This window comes from Antedon bifida, chromosome 3, assembly GCF_963402885.1.
Source record: "Antedon bifida chromosome 3, ecAntBifi1.1, whole genome shotgun sequence".
In the NCBI taxonomy this organism is placed as follows: Eukaryota; Metazoa; Echinodermata; class Crinoidea; order Comatulida; family Antedonidae; genus Antedon; species Antedon bifida.
The window spans coordinates 33,164,188-33,186,575 of record NC_136228.1 but is presented as its reverse complement, the minus strand read 5'-3'; the positions used below and the strand labels follow the sequence as shown (position 1 = coordinate 33,186,575).

Genomic DNA, 22,388 nt, shown 5'->3' with positions numbered 1-22,388 from the left:
AGATGGTAAATTACTCTTTATGAGTAAACTAATAGTTATATGTCCGGTTATACAAATATTATTACTGTATATATAATGGAATGATTAATTAACTTATATTTAATAACAATATTTTGTATTGAGATCAAGCCACTGATACCCACAGCATTTCAGTAATTTGCCTTTGGATTAATATAAATAATAATATATAACATTTCAACTAAGAAAAGGTATTTAAAACTACTATTAGTACCAGTTAAGTCATTAGCCTTACAGTTATATTAGCAATAATGACATTTTGATTTAAATAAGCATATAATGGTAATATTAGAAAGGGTAATATCATACAAATTATATAACGTAAATGTACATAATATTATTACAACATCACTACTGAACAATTAACATCACATACAGTCAATTTGTAATCTAAACTTTTCCACAAAAAAAAAATTTCAGTAATATCATTATCATTTTGTACGTAAGGGTCAAAGTCTGCTTGCATTGACAATAGTGATGTTTTGTTTCCATGACTACTAGTACTACTAGACTTTGTAGCTATTGTGTCAGCGCATATTCATGTTTCTAAAACTCTGTCTACACTATCAAACTAGTTTGACAAAAAAAGTGTGATGTGCCCAAATATGGTAGTGATATGCCCAAATATTGTAGTGATATGACATCATCATGCCCATATATGTTTGATAGTGTAGACAGTTAAGCGTGGTGTGCAGAATGATTTTAGCTTGAAAATTTAGTTGCTAGACACTACATGCCTTGAACAAGAATACAATAAATTCAATTTAAATGCAACAAAATTAAATCATACATGAAGTAAAACATATTTGCATAGAAATTGTAGAATAAAGCATAAACAAATTATTTTGGCTTGTGATTAAATACTTTTAAAAAAAATGGGCTGATATTATGGGGTCCATTGATTTTGCATAAATTAAGTACATCTAATAGTGTAAAGCATCCCCGTGCCATTTATACTCCTGGGTGAAGAAGCAAGAACGCCATTAACAATGCTAGCCAAGTTAATCCTTATTTGTTCTTAAAAATTCCATGTACTGCCCTCTATTGACAGTAGAGGTTAACAAGTTTTGAGCACATGAACCTATTACAAACTTAGTTACTTCAGTAATCTCACTTCAGTAACTGCACGGCTACATTCATCACTAACAACACTAAAAGAAAAAGCACCTCAGTGGGTATAATGTATACTGTCTGTGTGTTTTTATTTCGTTACTGCAGTAATCTCACTTCAGTAACTGCAGGGCTACATTAATCACTAACAACACTTTAAAAAAAGCACCTCAGTGGGTATAATGTATACTGTCTGTTGTTTTTATTTCATTCTACTGATCTGTATTTGACCAAGCTGCAGACCATTCAAACAAATGCCGCAGTGGATAGTTGGACACAGACATTTTTTCTTTCTTGAATATTCGACTCTCTCAATACTGGACTGTTATTAAAAGAGTAGGATTTCTAGAAAACCAGACATAGCAAGCCATCTTTACCAGGGTTGGGAAAGCTGACTGCACAGCCATTTGCAACATAGTACTGTGTTACAACCCTGTGTTGTTTGAATTGTAAATGGTTATGTAGAATATACTTGATTTAATTATATTATGTTATTACTGTTATTGAAAATATATACTTAAATAAAAATAACTAAAATGGAAGATACAGTGATGTATAAATAATTTTTGATGTTTTTATTTTTGAAAAAATAATTTAAATTATAATTCACAAATAATATTTGGTATTTCAGATAAACACAATTAAGAAAAATAAATAATATATGAATATTCATAATAATAGCATGCAATTTGCATATAACAAAGCATTGGTAAGCCAACTGAAGCATATATAGCGATAAGACTCCTATTAAAGGGTCAACTGTAAAATAACTCTGCTAAAGAACAATGTGAGCACATTATGTACAAATATCTAGCTAATAACATTGCACTTGAACCCTGTCAACAGTTGTACATATTCCAGTTTTTGCGGAGGGCCATCATATTTTGTTTAATACGAGGGGTATGTGTTGTGAGTGCGATATACATATGTTGTAAGAGGCTCTTAGTTCCTATTTGTGTTTCCTGCCACTTACTTTGTAGTTGTTTGTTGTTGTTGTGGCAATGAAGAATAGTAGTAGTCCTGTAAGTGAGGAGTTTTAGATTTGGGACAACCGACGGCCTATCAAGTGTATCGATGTGTCGTTCAAATCAAAAGCTCCATATTAATAAAACGATGACCATTCATCTGTTCCAATTAGGTTTACACATAAAAAACAAACCCTAAAATGGCGATGTTAAATTGGAACTATGGTTTATCCATCCTTTGGGACACACATATTAAGAGGACACTTTTCTTGAAACAAATATATGTTTTAACTACTGTGCTTGTACGGATTTGAGTGATTTTCATGCAAAGGCTCACAGTACAGGTAGGTTGTCTTGTATGAAAGCTTACCAGTAAACTGTATGGGTTGCTTATATCAGTACGGTAAACAAATACAGTTACAGAAAGTATTAATAATGGTATACTTGAAGTCTATTTCCTTACGTTGCATTCCACGAATCCGTCAGTAAGCTTTGCGTCAGTGGAGGAGGCCGAGTTCCAGTATAATACTTTTCATGCTCGGGAAAACATAGCTGAAGAAATTGGCAGTGTGTTGTGTTATTGCATGCACTTTTAACTTTTTTTTCTCTTCTTCTCTTTTTTCCCCTACATGATGAAAACCTTTTCCAGTTGATCAATATCATAGACTTCTTGCGTGCGTGGACAAACGACACGTCCACCACGCTCGGCCGCCATTGCAAGCAAAGACTGGTGAGAGAAGGCCAAATTTCAAAACATAAATATGTAGATAAAATATGAGAAAAAATGACACTAACAACTAAGCAGCTGCTATTACGATCATACAACTGTATGTGACACAAACTGCTGAATGCTCAGCTATTTTTTTTTGTTTTTTTGGAGACGTTTTTAAGAGTTAAATGTGGTTCGTTATTTTTTTAGTTAGAAAGAAAGTTAAGTTTAGTGTATACGTCAAATGTCGCAAGAATAGCACAGAAGTCTATGACTCGGCTTTTTGATTAAAAGTTCTCATTCACTGAATATAGTTTAACTTTCTAGGAGGAGTGTAGATGAGAAAAACAAACAGTCATTTCTCATTTTGCTGTATAAAACATTAAATATACTTACAATTTCACCATAAACTTGACCGTTTGGTAACATCATTGGTACATTGTTCTCATTCATCATTTGACCTTTGACACAAATAAAACAATGATGTAAATAAAATAATAAAATCTAGAAGGGGTGGGTCTTAATAATTCCTCAAATAATAACATACCAGTAAAGTTGGTGATATAAGACTATAGAGGGTGTTTTCGATTAAGACCACATATGAAGGGAAGTTGGCTAGACAATGTAGGCCTATAGCCAAATTTTGGAAGGGTGATCTGTAGGCATGGCTCCAGGGGAAAAGACCCTCATGTCATCCAGTGAGGGAGAGTGTTCTATACTAAAACTCAAAGGAATATTTCATTTATTCATCCAGATATGATGATACAAATCCTGGATACATCTTGAAAGTCCAGTTGACTGGATTAATTTTTCTTTGCATTGATAAATACTTTGATTTTGTTATAAATAGTAAAATAATTGGGGTTTTTTTAGGTGAAAATTCATTTTTAATATATACAGTAATATTTTGATAGTGTTGGTGGACAATGGCCCCTTTTCAAACAGTAACAAAATGATAAGCGAAGTGAAAGTGCACTCAACGGACAGATAGCAAATCATAGTTGTTTATGCCTGAGGAATTAATTATTCCAGGAACAGTGGTGGTTTTTTATAGAAAATCGTTATATAAATAAACGTAGAGAGCGTTATCAAACTTTGACCTAAGATAAAATGTTATATAAAGATTATAGCACTTAACATTCTAGAATTACAAATGGTGTTTGATCCTGTATTTTGGTTTTGTTGATTTGATTACCATGACTGCGGAACTAAAATTTTAAAATCTTTCTGGTTATTGATGTAAAATCACAATCCCTTGAAAACCAACAAATCTCCAATAAGCAAAATGTTGTACAGTTCCAAATTCTTGCATATAATTTAAAATGAATTTTAAAATCTTACACTACAGAATCTTATACTCAGCAAAAAGGTTTTAAGATGATGCAGATTTCTGCATGACAGACCAAGGGCAAACAACAAAGTATGAAGACTAACAATGACAAAAAAAAACACACAATATCTACTGTATATCAGAAAATGTCAACTTACCAGATATGCTACATATCAGTCTTGACTGGGCTGCGTGGGAGTACGGCAACGACCGCGCAAGTTGATTAAGATTTTTACTACAAACAGGGCAGTCCGAGTTTTTACTGTTGTTATGGTAACACTGACTGAAAAACAACTTGTCAAGGAAGAAAGATGTAGTTAACAAATATACATATTATAATAGAATCATGTGGGTTGGGTGATAAGACTTCGTTTATTCCATGTGGTGTCTCGTGTCTCTCTCGTGATTTCAAACAACACTTATTGGGCTATGGAATCAATTTGCCGAAGCACATACCATTATTCCCGCAAGAACAAAACGTGGCATAAACAATTCAGGATTGCGATATACAACTCCTTAATTTTGTAATGGTGTTCAAAGCGCATCACAACAATTAGACACAAATGTTTTCTTAGACATCAAAAATTTAATTTAAACTAACTTCAATTCTCTACGGAAAAGGTATTTAACCTATTATGGCTTAAAAAGTGTAAATAATAATTATATTCTCTTCATTAAAGCGTAAAAAGTTACAATCCACTAAACCATAATATGTTAACGATGGTATTCTATGATTTCATTATGGTTGGAGTTTTGAGATATTGTATTAACAGAGTTTTAAACATGTATGATCAGACAATGAAGATTCAATGAAACGTTGATCATTTTATGCTATACCCTTACACACACCAATCTTGCTTGTATTTGTATTTTAAACTATATATTTTATCTGTATTTTAAATGATGTGTTTTATTTTTATTTAAGTTTAACCTTTTTAACTCATTTTTATATTTTTATGTGAATTTTTTAACTTTGAACAATAATACATATTTTACTGTGTTTGACCATGAATAAATAAATGAAATGATTATTTATTCATAACTTTGTATGAAGGTCTGTATGATTGAACAGAAGTTTGAGAATAAATAAATAACAATAATACATTTTTTTCCTAAAAAAGTGACTTTGAATAGCTTGGTAGTAAATAGTTCTTAGTAAGTAGTTATGTGAGAATTTGATCTCAAAAGGGCTGTTGTGTAAGTGCTAATTAAGCAGGGAATTGGGAGAGTAAATTCATAGGAAAGTAGCACTGGGAATAAAAATATTACATAGGGAAAGTAGGTCACTTAATGACCTCACAAATACTTATATTTATTAAATGGTTATATGCATTCATTCAAACTTTAATTATAAACAATTTATTATTAATATCACTTAAAGAAAAAGGTACAATAATCATAATGATTATTTGATTCATCTGGTCATTGTTCGGAGGAGTTATTGATTGATTTTTGATTGACTGGCTAATTGAAGTACCTTTAGGAATATCATATTATAATGTACAACAGGGAATGACGGGCCTAGTTCCTTTGTTTTGTTTAATATATAAATTCTAAGCCTCCTTGCCAGTTTGCTATTATAAAACAATAACTGTATTAACTGTATCTAAGTGGTAAACAACTTGTGGAATTCAGTCCTAGTTTATTTATGTGTGCACGTGGTACATGAGACTAATACTCAAATTCTTCTTCCATTCAGGAAAAAAAAGGTATATGTTTAAAACAAACTAATACCAGAAAAGTTTACAGCAGAATGAATAGTATACAATTATCTGAAAATAAAAATAAAACACTACATAAAAGTGATAGAAAACAGACAGTTCAAAAGTAATGTAGACATTATTGGGACTATGACATTTTTTTTTGTTTATCCAAAATAATTGGGAGATGCATTTTAGCGGGAGATGCATTTTAGCGGGAGATGACACGGTATTGGTAGACTCCATCGATTATCGGGAGAGTTGGGAGGTCTATCTATTAACCACTGACCAGTTGACCTGTACTGAATCCGACTGCTGTTTAATGTATGCTTTCCATTAATCTTTTTTTCTTTGATTCATGCAATACATATTGTCTAATAGAAACAGATTCTAATTTCTTAGCAACAATCATGAAGTTCTCAAATCAACGTCACAGCATGCTAATTGACAATTATTAACTGGCTATCTTCTGTACTTAATTTGTTTAAAACTAGTCACAACATTGAATCACTTTCTACTGTTGATAGATAGAAGTGACTCAACGTTATCAATTTCCACTATGAAAAAAAAATTGCCAACTGGTATTTGTTATATCTTTAACTTTAGATGATCACAATATTTGACATATTTGATTTGACTCTTCAAGAACACAAGTAGTACTTTTGTAGAGTGGACATGAGTTGAAATGTCTTGTTCTATCATTATTATTACTAGGAGTAAATAAAGAAAAGAAGAATTATATATACTTTAAATATCTTTTTAAACGTGGATAGCATAATCCTAATTATTTCTTTTTAAATTACAAAGATAATGATTTCAAATATGAAATAAATAATAACTAAAATGTGTGTGCTACATAAAGAAAGTTGCGTTATTATATTATATATTTTTTTACATATATATAATCCACTTCCCACAGGAATAAAATGTATCACAATATATTTAGTTACATTCAGGAATTAAATTTCATGAACAAGGATTTTTGTGAACAAGGGGGAAAACAGATAACGCTAGTTCTATGTCCCGAACGTGAATTTCAATCCAAGATATTGCAATATATTGACAAATTACATGGAGGTTTGTCTCGCGGGAGAGATCAGCTCAACAGATACGTGACCCAAACTCCAGGACGCCATGGCATTCCCCTTCCTTGCGTGGCCCTGCGGCTCAAAGGGTTCCTAATAGTAAGCCAAATTTAGGAGAAAACGACTGTGAAAAATGCTGATCTCAGAATGACTGGCGCCATGCACGCCACCAGAAGGAAGTAGTTACTGCACTGGTCTTATGTTGCCCAATTAACAAACAGCAAACGTGCAAATTAACTGGGTCACGTTGCTGTATGTTTCTGGGTTTATCCTCAGCAAAGTGCACACGGGTTTAAGTTCCGTTTACGGTAAACAACAAATCTGGTTGAAAAACAGGAAAAGAGTAACTTGGGCTTTAAAGAAACATAAACAAACAAACTCTTGGTATTCCATGAAAAGGACTAACAATTAATTTGTTAGCCAAGTTCGGCATTTTTCTTGTCATTAGGCAATCAATTCTTTTTTCAATCACTTTTTTTGTCAATATTATAAATACTATTATCAATAAATACATTCTCAGCTTAATTTATTTGTATTTCATAGTAAAGCGAAACTGGCTTAAGATCAAGTCAAGTCTATTTTTAAGTTTGTACTAAAAATAAACTATTATAAAGTGATACTAATAATATATTATTCTATAACAAATATCAGCTATTTTTAATAAGACAAATTAAAAATAACTATTAGGTGTCATCAGCCTCATGTCAGGATTAAAAAATAAATAAAATTATTATTCACACAACTTCAATACCATTAAATTTGATACTTTTGAATATCAGTTGAAATTATTTATTTTAAATATTATATTATATAAATCCAATTGTGTACATTTTATTGTTATTAGCTCATTAATATATATTTTTTTATTTTATTATGAGATTTTATCTTATTGGACTTTTATATTTTTTAAAGGGTCCAGATATCAACTGGCATTTTGTTAAGCTGGAAAGGTACCCCTACTCTATCTGTAAAATTTAGCCAAATAAGGTTGTCCCATTAAAAGGCAGAAAATAACTAATGTCAGAACTTCAGCTCATTCTTATTATACAATACGCAAGGCAAAGTTTGCATGTATACAGTCCTACGTTTGACAAGGCTACTATGAAACAAAATAGATACACAGAAGAAATTGATGGAATTTCTTCTTTTTCTCGATCTGAAACAAAAGTTATCCAAAAGACGGTTGTAGTAAAACACACTCACATTTGTATTGCTATATATCCTAGCTTGACCTTTAACATACATTTCATCCTTTGCAACATCAGTAGCTTAGGGTGTTGCTTTTTTAATTCAATCCTTTTCCTCTCAAAGCATTATCTAATTTCCCATGCCTGCAAATTGGTCCTCGACATGAATTTAAAGAATTACACGCGAGACAAGTCAATCTTTCGTCTAGAATTTATCAACAAATTTCACATTCTGATAGCAAGGGGTATAAATATATTTTGTGTATTAAAACCACGACAGTTTGGTATGTGTTATAGATATTCAGCTAGTCATTGATGATAAAAGATCCATCGGAATTGGTTGTTATCATTTTAAAACTACTGGAATACATTTTAAGAGCCAATTAACAGTTAATACATTAATTTAACAACCAATCACATTTGAATATTCATAGGTTCAGAGTTTCTAATCACAACATTGACCAATCAGAAATGCAAAATAACAAAACTAACATAAATAGCTAATCAAATTATCTAATAGCCAACCAACTACTTGTATTCTATTAATAGTTTATTAAGTAATGCGATTGATTTGTTTCAACCAATTAGCATTGATAAACTACAGGACAAACAAGAACAATTCGTCTCACAACCAATCAACTATTTGTATTTTTCATTACAAAAGTATTTTATGGAAGAGAGTATTATACCGCCCTCAATTTCGTCCCAAGCCTTGAGGAAAAGCAGGACAAAATGGAAGCTTATCGATAAGGACCCGCTTCCCACATTGTCGCGACACGACGTTATCTGCAAGTAACACTAAGTCAGAAGACTGATCATATAAGTAATAGGCAGACACAAGGGGATGTTCACAGTAACTCTGAATAAGCAAAAAAAAAAACTCAAGTAAAATGGTCTTGTTTTGTTGAATTCAATCTGCTGGCAGAAGGCATCAAACCCGTCACTAATACCGGTTTTTACCGCTCTTTGCCAAATAGTTGCGACTGTTACTGGCAGTGCTTTTTAAAAAAAATGGTGTAGTTCTGATTCTATCAGTCTAAAAACGTTAACTGATTTGCTCACAAAATGGAAATGGTATTTGAAGGCACACCAGTTAATGACTTCAACTGTTTGTTTAATAATTCAGCATTTATACAAATTATTAGATTCCTGAGATGTAAAGATAATACAAATATATAACGTATCAAAATGCAAATAAATGTAAAAATGACAAGGCTGTGTGCATCAGTGGCTGGATCCCAATGGAAATACAAACAAAATAAGCAAAAAGCTAAGTCAAAAAGATAAAGTAAAACAGTCGGAAATAGATCGAAAAGGTTTCAGCTAGCCCTATATTATTATTATTCAGACATAAATACTCTACTATATGTCTTGAAATGATTATGGTTTGTGGGGATGTTCCATGGACTACACCAATTATGGAGAAGGATATTCAATGTTCCTAGTTATATCTCGTTCGTCAAATACATTAGAGTAACCTATAGTTGGTTTATCCAGGTATTGACCTAAATCAGTAGCTTAGGGTGTTGCTTTTTATAAATTAGTAGCTTAGGGTGCTTTTTAAATTTAATCAAAAGCTGTGTGATAAATTGTAGTTGGATTCGAACCTGTAACTTCTTGCTTATAAGCCAAGTGTCTGCTTAATACGTCAACTTAATTTCAATAATAATTAGCTGTACACAAATCCCTCGAATATATTAGAATATCTAATGTATAACATTTCCTCAAGAGTCGATTTGTAACAAATATTACTCGTTTATCTAATTATTAGTCAAGACTACACAACACCTGTGCCGTCTTTAATTGGCTTAAGGGTGTGGAATTTGCCAGGTTATACAAACACATATAAATATCCATTACATAGCCCTGGTGACCATATGGGCAGTCTGACTAAAGCCAGGCAGAATAACATTTGCATACAAGCATCATAAAATTCAGAGATTGCAACAACAAATACGATGAAAAACAAAATACAGAAAATTGAGTTAAAAATATAACTCTGCCAGCGAACATAACATCTGGAGCATCGAGCCGTAGAAGCTCCGGACTCGTTCGTCCAGAGACCTTATTTGAGACAAATTAATAAACGCGAGGCCCTGCATAAAATCATCCGAAAACATACAGACACAAATAGTTAAATAATCAAGAACAAACACGCATCTAATAACCACACAAGAAAATATGTTTTAAAATGTTATATAGAGTATCATGTATAATATCAGTATTTAAACACACTGTAAATCATGGTGTGTGAACACTTTATTAGTTTAGGTCCCTAAGAAAGCAATGCAATATTATCTCTCCTCACTCAGCAGTATAAAGTGGAAAACGAAGATGTTCAAAATGATTACATTGCAAAAATGATGGAAAGCCCCCATGTGGTTCATGAACATTTGTTCATTTTCTTTTTACATTTTGAATGTAAAAATGTAAATAAAAGTAAAGAAATTAAAATTACTGAATTTAATGTCTACAAAAAGAGAAGTATGTTGAGAAATGTATTGCTTACATTTTGTTTTTAAAACTTTAAAAAAAAAGAAAAATCGATTGGCTATTTCCATGACTGTTGTGTAAAACAAAACATTAAATGAAATCAGAGAGAAGAAACTAGATATATGTTGACAACTAAAGATGTATGTTATGCTTTGAAAATGTTCTATCATTGATTGCTTAATTGAACCTACAATTGACAAGGATACGGTGTCTTCATGGCAGAAAGACCAGCCTCCAACGTAACCGTAAATACAGATAAGTTGTTTAATTGATGTAATTTGTAATTTTCTTCCCTAAATTGTTCAACAAGAGCGTGCCAGCGTTGGATGTCCAGTAGTTCCTGAAAGATAACACAAGCGAGAAAACAATTCTGGTTAATCTTCAGAGCGTAAATGTTTCATATTTTAAACTTATGCATCGTGGTATTAGTAATATAATATATATATTATAATAATAATATTGGTAACAACATAAAATAATAATAATAATCAACAATATAATTGGGAATGTCACAGATGACGAATTTGCTCTTAAATTATAACACTATAGTCAAAATGATCAAAGTTGAGAATAATACATATTTTTTTCAATTTTAGGATTAAGAAAAAATAACTTCTTATACATATACATTCATTAAGGCTGTGTTTCCGCAGCAATAATAATTAATTTTTTACCCAATCAGATAATTAATACAAAAATAAAGTGCGCATGATCAGCGATTTGTCTTTCAGGTCAAAGGTTAATATTTAACGCATTTATCCGATAATTATCTGACTTGAATGAGATAATTATCGGTTAATTTTTCTCAAGCAGAATCAGTTAACCCCTGTTACCGCAGGCAGTTTATCAGTTCAATTTTATTCGTTAATTATCGGTTAAATTTTGGCTGTGTGGAAACACGGCCTATGTTTGTACTGTAAATAATAATTGTAAAATATATACTAGAGTCTTTGCGACTATAACAAAAAAATAAACAGTAGTTGTATAATATTTATAAACTGTGAAGAAATAATTTGCTAACAACACTTAGTTGTCAGAAATAGATTATGAGATGTGTTTCAATGTGTCATAAGCATTTAATACCTGTTGTTTTCCTCTGGAGCAATGGGAAGATTGCTATGACCATGATAATTTCAAAAACCTAAATTAATTCCTTGTCAAATATAGTATATTAATTTAACATAACACAGACAATGTGTTTGTAGGTCAAGAGTATTACATTGTGAAACATATCAATAGGATTGAAAACAATCTGACCAATCACAGCTTGCGAAACATAAAGTATTAATGCTGAGTACATTATAAGTTTAAAAATATCCTGACCAATCACAATCATTGTTGTATAAAGTCTAAACAGATCTACAAGTTAAAAATATTTTGACCAATCACAATCATTATTGTAAAAATTCTAAACAGATCTACAAGTTAAAAATATCCTGACCAATCCAAATCATTAATGTATACATTTTAAACAGGTTTAAAGTTTAAAAATATCCTGACCAATCACAATCATTGTTGTATAAATTCGAAACAGATATACAAGTTAAAAATATCCTGACCAATCACAATCTTTGTTGTATAAATTCTAAACAGATATACAAGTTAAAAATATCCTGACCAATCCAAATCATTAATGTATACATTTTAAACAGGTTTAAAAGTTTAAAAATATCCTGACCAATCACAATCATTGTTGTATAAATTCTAAACAAATCTACAAGTTTAAAAATATCCTGACCAATCACAGACATTTATGTACAAGAATTAAATTAAAAATCTAAAAATCTAAAATATCCTGACCAATAACAATCTGGACGCTAAAAAGATGCAAATAATTTTAAATAATGGATAACATTTAATGATCAATCCATCAATATGAATAAAATGACAAAAATATTACACCATTGAAAGTGATAAATAATGTAACAAAACAAACATATTATGTCGGGGAAAAGTCAAGAAAACAATTTACAGACACTTCATGCATATATCTTGTACCTATAACCTATCCAAATACTATTAACATAAGTATTCTCTGTAATTAATTATAATCAATTATACAAATGTAGTTGAAGATGATGCTATGAAGTAACAGTACGATATAATGTTTATAATAACAATCTGTTCAATGTGACAAATACAATATGTCACCAAATTACACACGTTGACATTGACAAGATAGCAGGGTTACTTTGATGAGTCGTGTCTCAATTGTTTCTCGCGTCGACACGACATCAACGAGTAAGTTTTAATAACATGAAGAGAAATATGTGTTGGCTGAAACTGAAAGGAAACAATTCCGAACGAATGATGACAAATTTAGTCATAAGAGACAAGACAACATGTAAAGGAAGTGATATTTTAATTTTGATAATTTCTATTTGGTCGTCATTTCAGCATATTTGGGGTAATAAGCAGCTTGTTTATGATAAGTATGCTCGGGAGTTATCGAGGATAATTGTAGAGTATGTTGGTGAATGTAACACAGTGTTGGTGCTGTCTTAAACACCTGTCGCTCTCATCCTCCAATCCAGACACCAGACTCCCATCTTCCGCGGTTTTCCGTTATCGAAAAGCACCGGCTCTTCGCAAGCTGTTAGTTTTTTCGTATTGGGATAAGAGTAATAAATTGCATATTTATATTTTGAATATTCATAATTCATATGGATGTTATTATGAAACTGGCTAGCTATGACCAATATTTAAAAATTAACCAAATAATTCAAATATTTATAAATTCATTATTCTATTGTATTCTAATTCAATAACTACTTAAGTATGGTATTCCAATCATATAAAAAAGGAGATTTCCTAGGATGCATATTGTGTCGTTGGTTGTAGCTCAGACCTAGAATCCCAAGAAAGCATGTAACACTGCCTTTGTATGAGCACAATGGTACATGATGTAGCTATCGAAAGCACCCTAACACTAGTAAAGTCACTAAATCTTGACGCTACCATAGACTCCCTTACAATGGAAACATTCCTAAAACAAGAATTGATGATGATGATGCAACAATTCACTATTGTAGAGTTCATAGGCGGATCCAGGTCAACCTGGGGCCACCATACATTTCAAAGTTTATAATGCAAAAGATAGGTTAGGTTCAACATTTCTTCACCATTAGCCTTAGGATCCTCTAATTCAAAAACACGGATCTGGCTCTGTGGTTGTCTATAAACTTAAACACACACTTGTAATTTAATGGTTCTGAATCCATATATTGCTCCTATAGCAAGTTAAACTACACATACTCAACAAACTATGTAGTACCGTAAAAATAGAATTAATAATTTCAAAAAGGTTTTTATAAATACATATCTATAAATTGCATAATGAGAATATTAATATGTGTATATCAACTTAAACTGTAATCTAGAAATTAGCATTATTTCCACTGTCTCGAATTAGTTATTACAAACTGAAATTATCAATTAACTCAATAAGATTTGTTTGCAAACGTTTTCGAATCTTAATGTTCAACAAAAACAAGTTTATTAGTTGCCGTTTATATATGCATGAAGATAACGTTTCTTTTCTATTATTAAATCATCGGTAATTCTTCTCGCATCATAACAAGATACTTCATCGGCATAAAAAATACAACGTATATAAAATAGAAAAACAAGTTAAAAGACATTAACTGGCCAAAATGAACAACGCGTAGAACTCATTATGTTTTAAATTATCTTTGGAGAACGGACACTGTTTCTTCGCATTGCTTTCTGTAGATTCGGATGGTTTTGCCGGACAAATGAAACAGGATAAATTGATGGTGACAACTCGTCATACAGACTTCCTTAAAGGGCATGTCATTTTTTTTAAAAACCCTTCAAAACATATGATTTAGTCGGCGGAGACGGTAAGAGAACACTTACTCAGTTACTTAGACATCCATAAACTTCTGAACCTCTAACATAATCTCAGTGGGAATGAAACGTGTTCGTTGGTATAACAAAAAGAATGTGAAAATACTGAAAAGAGTCAGTCACATGATTTTGAATGGTTAAGTGATAAAGTCGACGAGAGGTGAAATCATTTTGTAATAAGGGATAGATTACAACATGTATTAGATATTATGGTGTTGAAAGCAAGAAGAAAAAAATAGTCTTAGTATTTAACGAAATGTATAATGCATAAGAAGAGTGACCAACATAATTCTTTCAAAAAATTGAAATTGATAAAAGGTAGTAGTAGGCTCAAACAACTTGCGGAATTATTATTAATATAAATTATAATTATATATATTAATTATTTATGTCTATATCTATTTATTGTATTGTACTATTTTTTGCTCATGATTGTTAAATTAGCAAAAAAATAAACTTGTTCTTTAATACCAAAATATTTTGGTATGAAAGTATTTTCTCAATTACCTTATATGGAGAAACATCCGTTGATGACGGGAATGCTAAGAGCCCCATAACCTTCTGTACCTGGCCTAGCTGATCGCCCTCTAGGCCATTAAAATACTTCCGTGCCTGCTTCACAGCCTCCAGTCGTTTGTTGCCCCTAATCAACTCAATAAACTGCTGAGTACGGAGATTAAATTCTAATGAACTCTGGGAAAGGAAATGTGGAGAAGAAAAAAAACATGATTAGAAACTTGAAATCAAAAAGAATTAGGTCATTAATGTATGATTAGAGTCCTTTTTTAATGACATTAGTCACTGTACTTATTATTATTATGTATTTCATACCATCATAATATTTTGGATTATTCAATGTATTTAGAGTTTCTTTTCTTAAAAAAAAATAATTTCCACAAATATATACACATAAACAAAAAGCCCATTGAAATTGTAAAAGAAAAACCAAGAATGTGTTTAGGTTCATGAATATTACCACATTTTTAAATTTAAAAAAAAATTGTTATACTGTATTAAACAGATTATATAAGACCAAACTTTTCCATTTTATGTACATGTGTTCTGGACAATGATCATGTGTTGTTTTTTTTGTGGTAATTTTACAATAATTTAAGGCCACTTAAAAAATAAACTATAATGTCATAACAAACAAAAAAACAGATTATATAAAGCCCAACTTTTCCATTTTATGTATATGTGTTCTGGACCTTGATCATGTGTTATTTTTCGGGGTGGGGGATAATTTTACAATAATTTAAGGCCACTCTCAAGTGACAAACGAAAAAAAAACTACAAAGACATATTTGTATTTGGTACAGAAAATTTAAACAACCGATGGATGTATGTTTATAACATTTTCACAATAAAGTTGTTAAACTAATAAATATTAATAATCCTGGAGCTTTTGTCCAGTTTTCGTAGCGGAAGCAGAGATGAGGAATCAACCCAGACATCAGTAAAACAGTCAACTGGTATCTTTACACAAGAGAGAAGACAGGCCACTACAAATATTGGTCAATGTTTGCTTCTGCACGTAGCTATTTTCAGCTTTAAAATTTGAAATTAAATTCAAATTATAATTCAATTAGAAGACATAATATCTAACATTCTGCGTGCCGATATGCTTAAAATATCACCCGAAAAAAAAGAGATACTTATATTCCACGTCCAAGGCTGTCTTTCACTCACATAATAATTCCAGGCGGGAAGGAAAGTAATTAAAGAAAGAAATCGATGGAAAAAAGATAAATTAGGAAAGAGGAAGGCAACTAATAAAAGGAGTTTTAATTAACTTGCCTGAATGACTTTGCTTTTTACTTGAAAACTTAAAATAAATGTGACAAACGTTTTAAAATTGTTGAATAAAGAGTACTATTTATTTTTTTATTGAAAAGGTAACTTTTTGACTAAGGATTTAAATATATAATGACGGATAGAAAAAATATGATTTTTCTTCTTTTTCAGTTTGTTAAAATTACCGAGTGCCGGCCCGAGGGAGGAAGCTTGGTGTTCGCAGATAAATAAAAATATAAGGGGAAATAAACATACTTCCTGCTAAAGGGCTTATTTGCAAAAAAACAGGAATCTTGCTTTCGGCAAAGGAAAAACCAGTTGAATAGGTAACACGGCGTTTGCGGCCTTGATTTAAATTTGCAGACGCAAGACACGCACATGTACCTGTCTATCGTCAAATACAATTTGTTTTATCTTCAGAGCAGAAGTATTCAGAATCGTAGATTACGTAATTGGAAATGGCAATTCATGTGTTGTACAGTATTGTATATCAGATTAAGTTATCGATAGAAATTTTCGTACATGAAAAGGTTGAAAAAACGTTGTTTGTTAAAATAATTTGTTTTTCTTTTTTTTATTTTGAATTCGTCAAGTTAAATGTTGTTAATTTAATAATTTGGCAGCTGGAAATGAAACGGAAATTGTATTCGTGATGTTCTGTTGAAGATTTTATTAAAAATAATTAAAAGTACATAACATTTGAAGATAAAAGGAGGGATATACTTATCCCTTGCCCTTTTAATTTACATTTATTCAACATTCCTATCATAATTTTACAGTTGATTTTTGAATTAATAAAAATTATAATTTAGTCATCATAATGAGTAATAGGACTGTTTATTATTATTATCATAGTTACTGTATTTTAAGAATTGCACCTAGGATTAATAGAAGAGAGTCATTTGACAAGGTTTTAGACCTAAGCGCTGGTAAAGTTCTCTACTACTGACAGTCTGCGATATTTAAAAATCATTGCAATAGGGTACGCTTTCGATTTGTGACAACTCAAGACTTATGTATATTACACATCATTTGGCCAAGTCATCGTCCAGCTCTGTAAAATGAAGTTGGATTACGATGGCCCAAAAAAGGTTCAAATGTCTGTAAGAGTGGAGTTGTGGCTTGGTGGTTATGATGCTTGGCTACCACTCCAAGGTTCCTGGGTTCAAGTCATGTCATATGTCAGGATTTTTTCTAAGGACAAAATTACAACTCCACAAGACTTGTAATAAGACTTTGTTTATGTATAGCATCTTGTGTATAAGTTTGTCTTGTGAACCTCTGAGGGTCCCTAATGATCAGCAATTGCTGGATGGATCACCCTCAATAAATATGGTCAAAAAAAAAAAAGAACATTAATCGAAGGCCGGACCTAGAACCGACCAAAAGCTTCAGTAACAGTTTGTATCTATTATATTATCACTAAATAGTTTACATAACTTTCAGTATTTGCCTGTCTGCACAACTTGATATATTAAACATAAATCTCACTTTAAAAAAAACACCATGCTATTTGAAAAATAGGGTTATCTCGGTACACTGGTTCATTTTAAAATTGCCGACTAATTTAATGACAGACAACGTATCTTTACTTAAGGTACGAATGAACTGTTATAATTAAAGCACCTGTTTCTAAATGATGAGATAGCTATTTGAAGTGTAGAGATGGTTGTCAATCAAACTGCTTATCATCAATCAATCAAAGTGGAATCAACCATTTTATTATGTGTAATTTGAGACATTTATTAGGTCGTATAGTTTTCAAAGGTTTAAAGCGTCTTTAACATGTTTTATTTGAAAAATAATGATCGAATCAGAATGGATGCGATGTTGTATAAGGCTTTAAAACAGGTTCAGTTAATTATAAAATACTATATGAATTAAAACTAAAACTATTGGATTTCAGTTGCTAGAAATGATGGTTAATAGTTTCCGAGAATTGACAGAAATGTTTGCCAGGTTATTTCTTTTAAGTCTGGAGTATAATTAGTTTTGAAATGTATTATTACTTACCTTTATCGTTTGTCGTCATTACTCCAACCCACAAATGGCGTAATCCCTCTTTGGACTTCTCAGAATTAGCCACTGTTTGTTGCCAAAATTACAGTAAATACATTACAGAAAATAGTGCTATATATTTGCAACTATACCTTAATCTTTTTAAGCTTGGACTTGTTGTCATGGCACCAATTAAGGCAGGGCATTGTTTCTCTGTTCAGTAAGGACTCTTCTACGTCTCTAGATTCCATAAACAATTTCATATTTGTGAGATCCTAAAAGACAAAAGGTTAAAAAAATAAATAAACTTTATTATAAATTAGATATATAGAAACATATTGGATTAGGCTCTATATGTGAATGCAAAAATCACTACGATCTGCAGTGGTAGTTGATCATATTTTAAAGATTGTACAAAGTTTCAGGAGATACCCCCTTGTAAGTGTACACTTTGTTGTCTCCTTTAATAGGGGTTCTCAGTGGTGTAACACAGTGGGCAAATGTCCCTGGTTTAGCACTCCTAAGTGGCCCTCCAATACTGGATAGATGCATTGGGGCTGCTCATGCTCTGGGGCTCCTTGAGCTCTGGGGCCTCTGGGTTTAGCCAGCGAACACTCATAGCTGTTACGCCACTTTTTTTTTTTAATCGTTGGTTAACACTTTTAACGTATACTAAAGAAAACAAAAAACAAAACGGCTATCTGTTGAAAAACATAAACTAGTTATATGTGTCTGTAATAAAAGCATGATAATATTTTGATGACTAAGAAAAAAGAAATTCGTGCTTTTCATTGAAAAAAAAAATAACTAGGATAAGTCTTTGACCTTAAGAAATAACATCAGCTTTGACATATTTGACAACAGTTACTAAAGTTACTAATGAGTATGCTTTGTGATCGTGTATTATTTAACTGTTTTAAAGACAAACAGAACATTTTAATCTTCCCAGAAAAGCTGAAAATAATAAATAAATAAATAAATGTAAAATGGAAAAAGTCGCCTAATAAACCAAGATGCAAACCAAATTTAGTTGAATCATAGAACCGGTTTCTGCTGAGAAAACAATGATGGATTAAAAACTAAAAAATACTCTCAATTTCTTGGCAGGAGAAAAACAACGATATAAATTTAAAAACACCAAATCAACTGAGCGATGAAACCGAGTTTAAATGTGTAACTTCTAAAAGTAACTTTATGATTGACCGCTGTTGACATTGTTTTTAAATTAACATTTTTTAAGTGGACAAATTTAGTAGAAATATGGTAGATTATAGTTTTAAATATATTTTCAAACAATTATTTGGTGTTATAATGCGTCAGATGAAAGTCTTGTTAAAAACTCATTCTGCCTCAATATGTGATTTTAATCAGTACAAATCCAACCCATGAATTCTCATCATAAGTACTATTAACTACACATATCTGTTGCAGTGACCTTAATTCATATAAAATACCTCAAGTTATATTCACAATTAAGAAAAGAGACTTTGTCAAGAATGGGATTAACGAGAATGTAAAAATTGGTTTCACTTTTACCCTATCATCGTAAAATGCATGAAAATTATGATTATCGTCGTAACATAGAGCACGCATTCAAAATAGACAAGTCGCCTTGGGATGCGAGAAAATGTACACGACGACGATATACATGGAATGCTATTGGGTACAAAAATATGTAATGTGGATTGTGTATGTAGAACAGAGTCCTACTTCAGACCTTTTTTTTAAATACTTTTTTTTAATCTTTTATTCATGTTAAGATATCTTGAGTGAACAGGATGGAAGTTGTGCTTTTTAACTAAGTCTTATTACGAGGCTTAAGGAGTGGGTTGTTTTTATCCGACAGGATTAAGTCCCAGAACTTGTAAGGCTTAAAAACCAGAAATTCGGTCAACACCAACTTCAATGCAGCCAACATACAAATATTATATTGATACTGCTGTGTACGTTTTTATATTGTTTTATTGTTCTTTTTATTCTTTAATGCTGGGACAAATTTCCATGTTCCAATCAAAAATGTATATTTTTTTCTACTGAAATGTGTATACGTAATAATTAGTAAATAATTATATTATATGATATTGTTGAAAACACCATTGAGGTAACCATAATAAGGGAAAAGTATATTATATGGTCATTTTGTTTATATTTTTAGAGTTTAAAGCTCTGTCTACACTATCAAACTAGTTTGACAAAAAAAGTGTGATGTGCCCAAATATGGTAGTGATATGCTCAAATATGGTAGTGATATGACATATATGGGCACATCACAATTTTTTGTCACATAAAGTTTGATAGTGTAGACAAAGCTTTAGAAAGTACAAAATGGAAAATACATACAAAAAGTTTTATTTTATACATTATAATAATGTGCTTTTTATTTGTTTGGTAAAACAAGCCTACTAATAAATATTGATACAACAGTTGTAAACCCAGTGGGTTTTGAAGTCTATAAATCTTGGTCGCAAACTTCTGACCATCTGAAAACACATTATGAATTTCACGCAATCAGCGTGAACACTGGGGTCCTATGGTACGCAAATGCGTTCGGTTGAATGACAAGCTTGCATCTGGCGAATTCGGCCCACAAGTGTTGAGAACATTCTTAACTACTGCATGCTATAGCTCGCTATGTTATAACGTTAAAACTCACAGCCGCTTCTGACCATAGCATCTGGAAGCTATTATCTGTATTATTATTTATCATTATTATGCTCTGATCCTGTGGGAACGTCGAGACTGGCAGGAAATTGGGTATTCCTACAGTCTGAGTGTATGAGTGAGTGTTGAGGAAGCCTAGCCAGGAGGGCCTTGGACAAACTGGCATGCAGACCCTAGAACATAAACGCTTCTACACCCCTGGACACTCTGAACTAATCATACACTCAAGTAGATTTCGACTCTGCATGCATCTTAGATATGCGTAGGAGTGAGTGTACTATGGTATAGAAAGAAATGGATGTAAACATCATTGTTTTCCAACTACAAGAGAGAGTTTTTTTACTTTACAAGGACACCAACCCACCCCCTTGATGGTAGCATCAACAGTACTGGAGATTATGTTATTTTAACCAATCCATGGCATAATCCTGCCATACTCACATTATTACTTTATATTATTGAAAAACAAAGTAGTTAAATTCACACAATTTAGCAGTTATCAAAAACAAATTAAAAGCTTAAAAACTTATATAAAATATTCAGAAAATAATGCAACACAGCTTACACTAGTTCACATTTGTAATAGAAATGAAATTATTTTAAATATCTATTAAAATTAAATCCCTGGACATAATGGAAGAACAAAACTTAATTGAATTTGAAAAGTAAAATGTGATTATTTTATTACGATGTATTTGATAAATGGCAAACTATTAAATTTACTACTATTCAGATGTGTGTAGTCATTTTTTATGCGAGCAAATTTTTTAACACAGTTTTTGCAGACTAATGGTGGATTGTGATTTAAATTAAGATGATAATGATAATGAAGTGATTTTGATGAGATTACAAGACAGTGATAATGACAATGGTGTTGATATTATTATGATGATTGAGATGACGATGACAAAGTTATGAAAATATAATGTCAATGGAATAACAACAACAATGATTTTGTAACGATATTAATAACAGTAATGCAATGATTTGGATACTAATAATGTAACAATATTTAGTCAAGGACGTTGAGGAGGATGGGATATAAACCTAGAGTTACTTTTTCATTATGTATATATTTTATTTAAATTTGTTTTGTGTTTTTTTCTTTTTTTGCCTATTTGTTACACAATTTCTGCCAAATTTTAAGCTCTGACTACACTATCAAACTAGTTTGACAAAAAAAGTGTGATATGCCCAAATATAGTATATAGTATATATATGGGCACATCACATTTTTTGTCACACAAAGTAGTGCAGACGGAGCTTAAAGGCAATAACACATTTTGCACATGTTATTTTTCCAAACCGTAAATCTATATTTTTATTTTCAATATTCAGACTTGACTCAAAATTGGTGAGCACGTGAAAAGTTTATTTTTGTTTATTATTCAATAAGTAAATAGGAACAAAACATTTGTACCCATGCTATAAATTAATATTTTTCCACATGTACTGTCGTGATAAACGG

At 31.3% G+C, this 22,388-nt stretch overlaps 2 protein-coding genes across 2 annotated transcripts in view; one reads left to right on the top strand and one right to left on the bottom strand.

Annotated features, from left to right (window-relative positions):
• Positions 1-22,388, top strand: part of LOC144837772 (transcription termination factor 2-like) — a 165,335-nt gene that overhangs the window by 36,085 nt on the left and 106,862 nt on the right. The gene's annotated exons all lie outside the window — the stretch shown is intronic.
• Positions 1,689-22,388, bottom strand: part of LOC144837779 (E3 ubiquitin-protein transferase MAEA-like) — a 43,825-nt gene continuing 23,125 nt past the window's right edge. Inside the window, exons 5-10 of the mRNA XM_078693031.1 lie at positions 18,412-18,534; positions 14,975-15,160; positions 10,804-10,937; positions 4,291-4,415; positions 3,199-3,263; positions 1,689-2,820 (exon numbers count right to left, since the gene is read on the bottom strand). Coding sequence (XP_078549157.1) covers positions 2,719-2,820; positions 3,199-3,263; positions 4,291-4,415; positions 10,804-10,937; positions 14,975-15,160; positions 18,412-18,534 — 735 coding nt within the window. The 3' untranslated portion in view covers positions 1,689-2,718. The remainder of the gene's footprint in view (positions 2,821-3,198; positions 3,264-4,290; positions 4,416-10,803; positions 10,938-14,974; positions 15,161-18,411; positions 18,535-22,388) is intronic.